Source organism: Salvia splendens, chromosome 20 (genome assembly GCF_004379255.2).
Source record: "Salvia splendens isolate huo1 chromosome 20, SspV2, whole genome shotgun sequence".
NCBI classification, from domain to species: domain Eukaryota; kingdom Viridiplantae; phylum Streptophyta; class Magnoliopsida; order Lamiales; family Lamiaceae; genus Salvia; species Salvia splendens.
Genome location: NC_056051.1, coordinates 22,861,686 through 22,873,751, shown reverse-complemented (window position 1 = coordinate 22,873,751; position 12,066 = coordinate 22,861,686). Strand labels below are relative to the sequence as shown.

At 33.7% G+C, this 12,066-nt stretch overlaps 1 protein-coding gene across 4 annotated transcripts; it reads left to right on the top strand.

The window, feature by feature from the left end:
- The first annotated feature begins 2,433 nt into the window (after nt 1-2,433).
- On the top strand, nt 2,434-10,390 carry LOC121782306 (protein TOPLESS-RELATED PROTEIN 2-like). 4 transcript variants are annotated; one of them, XM_042180101.1, is made up of 25 exons: nt 2,434-3,274; nt 3,713-3,892; nt 3,985-4,098; nt 4,232-4,390; nt 4,546-4,723; nt 4,819-4,936; nt 5,030-5,136; nt 5,247-5,385; nt 5,528-5,637; nt 5,761-5,830; nt 5,932-6,005; nt 6,090-6,185; nt 6,248-6,343; nt 6,480-6,607; nt 7,210-7,444; nt 7,550-7,717; nt 7,806-7,913; nt 8,005-8,148; nt 8,253-8,363; nt 8,447-8,629; nt 8,758-8,886; nt 8,992-9,087; nt 9,215-9,400; nt 9,470-9,642; nt 9,947-10,390. In XM_042180101.1, the coding sequence occupies exons 1-25, from the start codon at nt 3,195-3,197 to the stop codon at nt 10,137-10,139; spliced, it is 3,375 nt and encodes a 1,124-aa protein (XP_042036035.1). In that variant the 5' UTR covers nt 2,434-3,194; the 3' UTR covers nt 10,140-10,390. The 4 variants fall into 4 exon arrangements, with proteins under 4 accessions (XP_042036035.1, XP_042036036.1, XP_042036034.1 ...); XM_042180102.1 differs by having other exon boundaries at nt 2,435-3,274; nt 5,033-5,136; XM_042180100.1 differs by having other exon boundaries at nt 2,435-3,274; nt 4,810-4,936; nt 5,033-5,136.
- Nucleotides 10,391-12,066: the final 1,676 nt, after the last annotated feature.

Genomic DNA, 12,066 nt, shown 5'->3' with positions numbered 1-12,066 from the left:
ATTATTTTTAAAATAGGATATCTCTTCACTTTTTATTATCATAACCTGAACAAATTTATGTATAACTAGAAAACTTAGTATCAATCACATGCGTTGCACGACCCATTGAATTATGTTGAAGTTAAAATTAAACAAATTTGAAATAAAATTTAATAAGCAATTAATCATTTTCTCGTAATAATTGAAACTCCTAATTTTGGATTCCTTTCAAATTGATGAATAATCGTTAAATGTCAAACATTTGAAATAAAAAAATTTGTTTATGTATATCTTTGATTTTCATATACTCATTAATCCTTATTTATCTAACAGTTATAGTTTTGGTATACATTTTATTCTGTACGAATTATTTAAAAGTCATTTACTTTTAATCTTATTCCTCTTGTCTTGTACTCTAACCGTTATAGTTTTGGTAAGATTTTTTTTATATATGCGCATAACTTAATGATATCTAGTATTTCTATTAGGAGTATTAGTTATAGTTGATTATTTTTTTCTTTTTTTAACTCCACGTTATAAATTATAATTTTTTTTTGGTTAATTCAACTAACCGAATTCCCATCGATACCGGTTCCGATTTTTTTTCCCAGTTTTTTATCGGTTAACCGACCGAATACACACCCTTAGTGTATATATATTGAATAGACTTTGTGCTCAAGACTTTAGTTTACCAATTGAGATTGTAATAGAGAGTTTAAATTATGTTTTATGTAGGTTAAATTTAAAATTTTATTCGTTATTACTCCCTTCATTCCACAATAAGAGTCACTTTTTACTATTTCTATTCGTCCCACAATGAGTTACTATTACTATTTTTTGTAATGGACCTCACATTTCCCTAGCTCATTCTCATTCATATTTTATTATAAAACTAATATATAAATGTATCCACATTTCACTAACTTTTTTCAGAAACAATATACTATATTTCTTAAAATCCATGTCCACGATTATTTCTTAAAAATAACGGTAGGCAGTACTCTAGGGCCAGTTCGAGAAAATTCGACTGAGAGATAATCCAATTATGATCATATCCTAGTGTTACCCATATATTATGATTTCTAATTCCACTTCAAGTGTTTAACAAGGACGAGTAAAGAAGAAGTTATGAGCTTCCGAATATTCTAAAAATAACGGTAGGCAGTAAGAACCCTATGGCCAGTTCAAGAAAATTCGACTGAGAGATAATCCAATTATGATCATATCCTAATGTTACCCATATAATATGATTTCTAATTCCACTTCAAGTGTTTAACAAGGACGGGTAAAGAAGAAGTTATGGGCTTCCGAATATTCTAAAAATAACGGTAGGCAGTAGTACCCTAATGCCAGTTAGAGAAAATTCGACTGAGAGATAATCCTATTATGATCATATCCTAATGTTAACCATATAATATGATTTCTAATTCCACTTCAAGTGTTTAACAAGGACGAGTAAATAAGAAGTTATGGGCTTCCGAATATTCTAAAAATAACGGTAGGCTCCCTATGGCCTGTTCGAGGAAATTTGACTGAGAGATAATCCAATTACGATCATATCCTAATGTTACCCATATAATATGATTTCTAATTCCAATTCAAGTGTTTAACAAGGACGAGTAAAGAAGAAGTTATGGGCTTCCGAATATTCTAAAAATAACGTTAGGCAGTACCCTAGGGCCAGTTCGAGAAAATTCGGCTGAGATATAATCCAATTATGCTCATATCCTAATGTTACCCGTATAATATGATTTCTAATTCCACTTCAAGTGTTTAACAAGGACGAGTAAATAAAAAGTTATGGGCTTTCGAATATTCTAAAAATAACGGTAGGCAGTAAGTACCCTAGGGCCAGTTCGAGAAAATTCGACTGAGAGATAATCCAATTATGATCATATCCTAATGTAACCCATATAATATTATTTCTAATTCCACTTCAAGTGTTTAAAAATAATGAGTAAAGAAGAAGTTATGGCTTTTGAATATTCTAAAAATAACTGATAGGCAGTATTCACTTGTGGACGAAACAAATTTTTTACATCTTTTCAAAATTAAAAGTTGTAAAAAAATTGTAGAGCCTCTTTTGAGTTTTGATTATTCATGTATGTAATTCATTTGCCATTTTCAAACAAAATATCAACTACGGAATATAAATTTAATTTTATCCCATGACCAATCGACAAAGCTTTTTTTTATCCCAATAAAATAAAAAAGAAAAGGAAATTGAAGAAGATTTTTTTTTTTTGAAATGAGCCATTTTCCCCTAACAAAAGTACCATGAAAATTAACAAGACGACAAAATCTATCCACAACCAGACAAATCTCTGATACTTCAAAATCTCATTTATTGTAATTAGCAGAATTTAAGGTTAAAAAAAACTCTAATCAGTACTAATAATATGCTGTGGGACTGTCGTAATCTTGGAAGGCATAAATTTAGTGGTCGCATGCCCTTAATTCAGCGTCATACATAACAAGCGGTTGCTGTTTTAGAGAGAGAAACGTGAACAAGAATTATCCGTACACATATATAGACGTAGACGTAGTAGTCCAAAGGAGGAATGTGGAAGCTGTGGTAGTGTATCTACGACAAAGAGAAAAGACAGTAGAAAGAAAAGAAAAGGAGGCTTCTTTACCTCGCTGAGAAACCAAACCCTACCTTGTGGAGCCACTGGGATTGAATCTAATTTCTTTCCTTTTACTTTTCCTTTTTCTGATTAGAATTGTGCTTTAGATCTATTAGCAGTTATATTTTCCATAGTTTTTTGTGGGTTGTGACTTATTTTCCGATAAATGATGATTTTTGGATAGGGGAAGGTTATTTTGCAAGCAAGTTTGAATTTTTAATTCTGGGGTGTTTCCAAGTTTCCCTTTTTCAGTTTTGTTGGTATGTAGAAAGTGATATTCTTGCTTCAAATGTGCTAGTGGTATATGCTGAAGTGAATGTTGAAAGAATGTTTAGGCACACAATGTGATTTGAGTTGTGTTATTCTTTTTATGATTGAAGTGGCTTAGGTGTTCTAGAAATGAATGATTCGGGATTTGGTGAATCACGTTTCTGAAGGGAATGTTGTGTGTCTCTGAGAAGAAAGGGGTGCATAGTTTATCGGGAAGTTGGTAACGTAGTCGAGGTGCTTGTTTTCTGACAATATATGTGATCTAACCACCATTGGAGATTTGCGCTGGAGTGGTTGGGCGTGCCCGGGACTGTCACGATGTCCTCCTTGAGTCGAGAACTGGTGTTCTTGATACTGCAGTTCTTGGACGAAGAGAAGTTCAAGGAGACTGTACATAAGTAAGTTCATTTCTTGGGGGTGTTAAAGCCATTGTTAGAGGCAGTGTTCGTTTTATCTGGCTCATGGTTGATTAAACGCATTTCGTAAAACTATTCACTTAGGGGAAAAAAGCATCTATACGGAGAAGCTTCAGAGTAAACTCTGTAATAGCCATTTCTGTACATTCAGTGTGCTCTACGGATAGAGAAATACATAGAGTTGAACGTAGTAAAGTAAGAAATTGAAAATTTTCATTGAAATTGTTCGTTTGGAATTATTTCGAAAAGCTAACAATTTATATGATGAGAAAAGTTTTTTCTCATTTTAGCATATATGGCACACAGCAGCTTCATCGGGAGCAGGCTGCTTCCCAGAAGCTTGTTGCATCATTTCTGTGAAAAGTCAGTTGAGTTTTATGGTGTGATAATTTATAATAAGTCTTGGGACTATTGTTTTAGGTTGGAACAAGAATCTGGCTTCTTCTTCAATATGAAGTACTTTGAGGATAGTGTCCAAGCAGGTGAATGGGATGAGGTTGAACGCTACTTAAGTGGATTTACGAAGGTTGAGGATAACCGATATTCAATGAAAATTTTCTTTGAGATTAGAAAGCAAAAATATCTTGAAGCTCTTGATAGGTACAACTTCTTCAGAATTATGATGCATTGCTTTATTATTTTGTGCATTTAATTAATGATCCTTTTCTGCCAATTGTCCCCAAAACATTCAGAGACGACCGGCCAAAAGCAGTTGAGATCCTCGTGAAGGATCTCAAGGTGTTTGCCTCTTTTAACGAAGATCTTTTCAAAGAGATAACTCAGCTTTTGACTCTTGACAATTTTAGGTAAGTTGAGTTTCATCCATATGTAGTTCTCAACCTCATTGCACAAATTTATTTATTTATTTATTTATTTATTATTTTTTTTGAATTTCAAGTTTTCAACCTGTTGGTTTGATAAATGTTTACATCTTTCTAGGCAGAATGAGCAGCTCTCCAAGTATGGGGACACAAGGTCTGCGCGGAACATTATGCTAGTTGAACTTAAAAAGCTTATAGAGGCAAATCCGTTGTTCCGCGACAAGCTCACATTGCCTACATTCAAGGCTTCAAGATTAAGAACTCTAATTAATCAAAGGTATGGACTAGCTTTGACATGTAGAATATTCATCTGCAATACATCTTGATAGACTATGTTGTGTTGCTTTTGCTTCTTGCACTGTTAGGTTTTATTATATTAGACTCTTTAAAATTATTGGTACTGATCATGCCAAATCTATCTGCCATTTTCAGTCTTAACTGGCAGCATCAGCTTTGTAAGAATCCACGCCCGAATCCAGATATCAAAACACTGTTTACTGATCATTCTTGTGCTTCGAGTAATGGCACACGAGGGCCACCTACTAATAATGTTCCTCTTGCTGGATCGGTCCCCAAGCCTGGTCTCTTTCATCCTCTTGGGGGTCATGGTGTGAGTAGAATGATTGCCATTGATGTTATATTAAGAATTAATGCACATCCCTGGCATTCTAACTTTTTTAAAAATTTATTTTGAAGCTTTTCCAGCCAGTTGTCTCTCCTCCTCCAAGTGCTATTGCAGGTTGGATGTCAAGTCCTAACCCATCTATACCTCATGCAGTTGTTGCTGCAGCTTCACCTGGTCTCATTCAGGCATCTAGTTCTGGTCAGTAGTTTAAAATTTCTATGTAACAAGGTTAGAGATGAAAATTTGTTAAAAATGATGTCATAATCAGATAAGGTTTCCCCTTATTCTCAGCAGCATTTCTGAAACATCCAAGAACTCCTGGTGGTCCTGGTATGGAATACCAGACTGCTGACTCAGAGCATTTGTTGAAACGTCTTCGAGCTGGACATCCTGATGAGGTGCTAGAAAAATATAACTGTCGTTCAATTATTTTGACTTCCCCCTTTATACATACTAAAATGCTTGGTTGACCTATCTCCATGTTGTGACACACTGTTGATTTTTCTAGGTTTCATTTTCTGGTTCTACTCATCTGCCTAATATCTATTCACCAGATGACCTTCCCAAAACAGTTGTGCGAAGTCTCAGTCAAGAGTCAAATGTGATGAGCATGGACTTCCATCCACTACAACAGACAGTTCTTTTAGGTTAGCCATTGTTTATTGCGCTCTTTTGTTGCGCTCCTCAATCCTTAATTTTCTCATTATAATATTTACCTATTACTATATATTAGTAGAATATTGATTTGCAATTGCTCGAGTATGTAACTGACTGCAATCTTCATTGTAGTTGGAACAAATGTTGGTGATATTAGCATATGGGAAGTTGGTTCTCGTGAACGGTTAGCTCTTAAAACATTTAAGGTTTGGGACATATCAGCTTGTTCAATGCCATTTCAAGTGAGTGCTGTTACCTGTATAATGTGCTTAGGTTTCATGATTGAAAGTTGACCTTTATTTTCTGAGCTCAAGTTTTCCTTGTTACTTAAAGAGTAACTAATTAATTCCACTTGACTTATTCAGACAACCTTGGTTAAAGATGCCACCATATCTGTCAATAGATGTGCTTGGGGCCAGGATGGATCTATACTTGGTACAGTAATTGTCGTGTTAACAGAGCACAATTATTTTTGTGAATATGTTAAAATCTAGTACTGCAGTTGATGATATTTCTCATAATAAATTTTGGTTAAGGTGTTGCCTTCTCCAAGCATATTGTTCAGATATATACATATAATCCTGCCGGAGAATTAGGACAACATTTAGAAGTGAGCATTTTTTGAAGCATTTCGTTATTTAAGATTTATCTTATGTAGTAGTATCAAGTACTAATGACTCATTCAATCTTGTAGATTGATGCTCATGTAGGCGGTGTTAACGACATTGCCTTTGCTCATCCAAATAAACAGCTTTGCATTGTTACATGTGGAGATGACAAGACAATTAAGGTATGTAAATTTGACTTTGCAACATGAGACTCGAAGGTTTCACTTGGTAAGTTGTGTCACAGGTATGGGATGCTGTTTCTGGGCGTACACAGTATACATTTGAAGGTCATGAAGCTCCCGTTTACTCTGTTTGTCCACATTATAAAGAAAATATTCAGGTAGGTGATTACAGTTTACTTATTTTTTATGTTCCTGAGAAATCTCTCACTGAATCCCGAGTCCTCAAAAATCTCTATTGGTGTCTGTTGATATACGTATAATACAACAAAAAAAACTAATCCTATTTTTCTGCAGTTTATATTCTCTACAGCGATTGATGGAAAAATAAAGGCATGGCTATATGATTCCTTGGGATCAAGAGTAGATTATGATGCCCCTGGACTTTGGTGCACAATGATGGCATATAGTGCCGATGGAACAAGGTGTTTATTCCCTTATTGTCTTTGCCCCAAAAATGTGATTGTGATCGATAAATTTAGCATATAGTTGCACTACACTTTTCTTTGTTCTGAAAAAGTAGAAATATAATGGTTTCAATGTTCAGATACTGAGAATGAGAATATAATAATATCTCATTGTTGGAATTAGCCGAAGATGAGATCATATAAGATAACAAGAGCTATCTTAGTGGACTTAGAATTGCAACTACACAAGCTATCAAGAGTATATGAAGGACGTATTTCAAACTTAGTTTTGTGTGATTTTGGAAGCAAGATTGATTAGGTTTTCACGTTTTTTGTGTTAAAGAAGAGTTTGGTGGTCTTTTTGCTAAGAGACTGAATGTAGAAATGTTAACACATAACACCCAATTAAAAGCAAAACCTCTTTTTTGGTTGAGATTTATGTTCAATTTCAGCACTTACATTTTCCTGAGGAAATACTCGTTTTTTCCCTTTGGTTTGACACTTTTTTGGGCAATTGTAACATATCCTGTAAGTATAATTTTCCTGAAAATAATTCGCTTCAGGTTGAAAAATGATATTATTGCTATTTATTTATTTGTTTATTGGGACATCCCTTCCAGACTCTTCTCTTGTGGAACTAGCAAAGAAGGTGAATCTCACCTAGTTGAGTGGAATGAAAGTGAAGGTGCGATCAAGAGAACATACTCTGGTTTTCGGAAACGCTCTTTAGGAGTTGTGCAGTTTGACACTACAAGGAACCATTTCTTAGCCGCTGGTGATGAGTTTCAGATAAAGTTCTGGGATATGGATAATACCAACATGCTTACTTATACAGACGGTGATGGCGGACTTCCTGTTAGTATTTATGATACGAATCCTGCATGGCTTTGTGTTGTTATTGTGTGGTACATCCGTACATTAAGTGATCAGAAAGTTTTCCTTTTGCAATGCTTTCTTTAGGCCAGCCCTAGATTACGATTTAACAAGGAAGGCTCGTTGCTTGCTGTTACAACGAGTGACAATGGAATTAAGATATTGGCCAATATTGATGGACAGCGCATGTTGAGAATGCTGGAGACCAGAGCACTCGATGGTGCTCGTGGTTATTCTGAAGCAGTTAATGCCAAAGTAAAATTTATTTTCTTTTATTATCTAGTTTTCTATCTATCTTTCTTCATATATGTGGTTCCAATCTTATGCTACTTTATATCCACAGCCTGCAATTGCTGGTCCATTAGGTCCCATTGCTAATGTTTCTGCCTCTGCATCCCATGTCGTTGAAAGAACTGACCGGATCCCACAGTCAGTGTCGCTTGGCAATCTAGTAATGTTCTGTTCAAAATTTATTCACTTTTTAAAAATTGTCAAGTAGGCGGTTTTACAATTTTGATCATGGACTTATTCGCATGAGACAGGCCACTTTGGACGGCAGCAGAACTGCAGACGTGAAACCGAGGATTGGTACTGCTGAAAAAATTAAAAGCTGGAAATTCGCAGATATCACTGATTCATCTCAACTCAAGACTCTGAAGTTGCCCGATTCTCTCACAGCTAGCAAAGTATGATCTATGATACCATGATACCGCATACCTTATCTGCCCGTGTTTCTTTCTTTTCACATCCTCCTTTATGCATGTTTCCAATAACCAGTGTAATATCGTAGATTGTACGCCTGCTATATACAAATTCTGGTTTAGCTGTACTTGCGTTGGCTTCAAACGCTGTCCATAAGCTGTGGAAGTGGCAGCGCAATGACCGGAATCGCACTGGCAAGGTCTAACTTTAGTTTCCAATTTCATTGTGAGACGATGCCAATCATGTTCGTCTTGATCTGAATTCTTTGATGTGTATTTTCAGTCTTCTGCCACCATTGTGCCACAGCTGTGGCAGCCTACTAACGGGGCTCTCATGTCTAACGACGTAAATGATGCCAAACCAGCTGACGACTCCGTTGCATGCATTGCCTTATCCAAAAATGATTCCTATGTGATGTCTGCTTCAGGGGGAAGGGTCTCATTGTTCAACATGATGACTTTCAAGGTTCGTTAACATCTTATAAGAAAATCAGTGAACTGTTTTCATTGATCGACTGAAACTATACCATGGTTTTAGAAAGTTCGATCGTTTCAGTATTTGATTTACTAATATCGTTCAGTTTCGTTTTTCAGGTCATGACAACGTTCATGCCACCGCCTCCTGCAGCAACTTATTTGGCTTTTCATCCTCAGGACAACAATATAATTGCTATTGGGATGGAAGACTCGACAGTTCAAATTTACAATGTTAGGGTTGATGAGGTAAACTCTTCTACCTTTGATGAAGAGCTCCTTTTGAATGTGCTCTTTCTGATTCGTTTGGATAGTGTTGTTGGTTTAATCCTTTCTTTGACGGATTCGCAATAGGTTAAAACCAAGCTCAAGGGTCACCAAAAACGGATCTCGGGGCTTGCATTTTCACAAAGTTTGAACGTATTGGTGTCATCAGGAGCTGATGCACAGGCACGTTTTCGCTGGATAAAGATATCTTTTCCCTATTTGAGCATGTGTTTCGAGATAAAAGCCTTCCTTGATTTTGGTTATATTATCTGAGAAATGACGACTATACGCCTTTCTATGGTGAATGCAGCTGTGTGTGTGGATTATTGACGGATGGGAGAAGAAGATGTCACGGCCTATCCAGGCACCTCCGGGCCACCAAACTCCCCTGGTCGGAGAAACCAAAGTCCAGTTCCATAACAACCAAACTCACCTGCTGGTTGTTCATGAGAGCCAAATAGCAGTTTACGATGCTCAACTTGAATGTTTACGCGCAGTGAGTGTCCAAAGCTTGAATCCAAAGCTTTCACATATTTATGTGTTTTGATCATCTTAATTCTTGCAGTGGTATCCGAGGGATTCACTGTCCGCCCCCGTTTCAAGTGGTATCTACTCATGTGATGGTCTGTTGGTATTTGCCGGATTTTGTGATGGTGCTGTTGGAATCTTTGATGCCGAGAGCCTAAGCCTTCGTTGTAGGATAGCGCCATCTGCTTACATACCGGCCTCAGTTTCCAGGTACGCAGCTTGAAGAAGAAGCTGCTGATGTTATACTACCACCGTTCTTTAAAAATAGAAAGTTTAGAAACGACACAAGTTTTAATGCACAATTGGTAACGTAATACTAGAAAGAAAAAGTGATTAAGTGATTGAAATATTATTAGTGGAGACTCATCTTATTAGGGAGAAAAAAAGTTTCCTAAAATAGAAAATGCATAATTTAAAGAGACAAGCGAAAATGAAAATAATTGCTATTTTTAAAGGACGAAGGTAGTACTATATATAGAAAAATTGAGTTAGAACATGTGTTGTGCTTGTGCAGCACGTTCCCCGTGGTTATTGCAGCGCATCCGTCGGATGGCAGTCAATTTGGGCTTGGCATGAGCGACGGGGCAGTTCATGTGATGGAGCCCTGTGATGTGGACACAAAATGGGGCGGTGGAAAGACGACGACGGCGTCTCAAGAGAACGGGATCCCGTCGAGCAGTCAACCGTCGGAAACTCCATCGAGGTGACTTACATTTTGGAGAAAAAGCAATACGGATAGTTTAAGGGTCTAATATTAGTAAAGTGAGGAGAATTTGAGGGATGATTTTTACATTGTTGTTTAACACCATCACATATTTCTCACATGTTTTAGCCTAAAAATATGATAGTTTACCATTTTGGTATAGGACATTATCTTGGTTGCTTCTACTTCTAATCATTACTAATCAATCTAAACTGAAAGTGACATTAAATTTTAACAGCCAACTTTTTGACCCAATTAGTCAATTAAAATGGTCTTTATAGTTTTTGTTAAATTGATCCTCAAATTTACAATTGGATTGCAATGTGGAATGTGATTTGTATTTTTATATATTTTATAATGAATAAAGATAAATTGACAAAAATTGTACATACAAAATGCCCTTCAAATTTGAATAGGATAGGATAAGATAAAATGCCCTTCAAATTTGAATAGGATAAGATAAGATGCAAGTATTTTGAATAGGTAGCATCATTAAATGCATACTTCTATGACTAACTTGACCCTATTTACAATTATATAATGATAAATATACTATTACAATTTTTCCTTAATCATTTATATTAAAAAAATATGTAATTGATTTTATTTTTAAAACTATCTACCGTTATTAAAAGATTCACAAATAAAATAATAGAATAACCATTCATATTTAAATGGAATAAGTTTTTTATTCATGTTAGTTCAACTATCACAATGAAGTTAGTCTTTTGAATAAAGGATAATATAAATAAATTTATGAAAAAATAAGTTTATAAATTAAGTTTTATAAATAAAAAATGTGAATTATTGAAGAAAATATTTAAGATATTTGAAATTACAAGCTTCGAATTATATTTCAAATTACAAATATTAAAATAGTTGAAGAAAATGAAATAAAATACAATGTACATATGAGATTCAAATTGAAAAATATATATATTAATTTATTTTTTAAATAAAAAGGATAATATAAATAAATTTCTGAAAAAATAAGTTTATTGGAATTTTTTATAAATAAAACAACGTTAAGTATTGAAGGAAAGTGGAAATATAATATACTAGGAAAATTAATCTTTAAATATAATTTTATATTAATATATATTATTATATTATTTTTAAAATTAATTTTACTTAATTAATATTAATTCAATTATCAACATTTTCACTGTTTTTTTATTTGTGCTTTTAACTTATTTTCATATTTCTTGTAAAAACTAGAAAAAACCTAATGTAAAATATTTGTTTAAATTTCTGAGAATAATATTTTTATTAGAAAAAAAATTATGTATTTTCTTTTTTATATTTAGTTGAAAATACTATAGTTCATTCCTTAATTTATATGGGGGTTATAATGTAAAATTGAAGTACAATTAAAATAGGTAAATCCTTTAATCCTGCAAATGATAAAAAATGACAAATATACCCCAACTCAATATATACAATTTTTCTAATTTATCACTACTCTTTTATAATATGGGGGTCTATTTATAAAAAATAGTGGTATAAATGAAATGTGACATTCAATGTTTGACAAGTAATCAAAATCCTGAAACAAGTAAAGTTAGTACAACTTTTCAAGATTCTGAATCATAACTTTTCTTAGGTATTCTTTTTCCCAATTTTAGGATTCTTACATATTTAATGCAATATAGTACAGTTTATTATTATTATTATTATTATTATTATTATTATTATTATTATTATTATTATTATTATTATTATTATTATTATTATTATCATCATCATCATCATCATCATCATCGTTATTATTTATTACAATGTTTTAAAAATAATTTAAAAGTATAAACCATACTTAATTTCAGGATAATAAATAACTATAATTCAAATTATCATAATTATAACTATATTATTAATATTTATTTTTATTTTTATAATAATAATAATAATAATTTATTAAATAATTAAATATA

Bases quoted from the DNA above. Each gene is read 5' to 3' on its own strand.
- LOC121782306 (XM_042180099.1), top strand. From the start codon at position 3,195: ATGTCCTCCTTGAGTCGAGAACTGGTGTTCTTGATACTGCAGTTCTTG. The intron at 4,937-5,029 runs GTCAGTAGTTTA...CCTTATTCTCAG, and splicing joins CATTCAGGCATCTAGTTCTG to CAGCATTTCTGAAACATCCA. The intron at 7,445-7,549 runs GTTAGTATTTAT...TGCTTTCTTTAG, and splicing joins ACGGTGATGGCGGACTTCCT to GCCAGCCCTAGATTACGATT.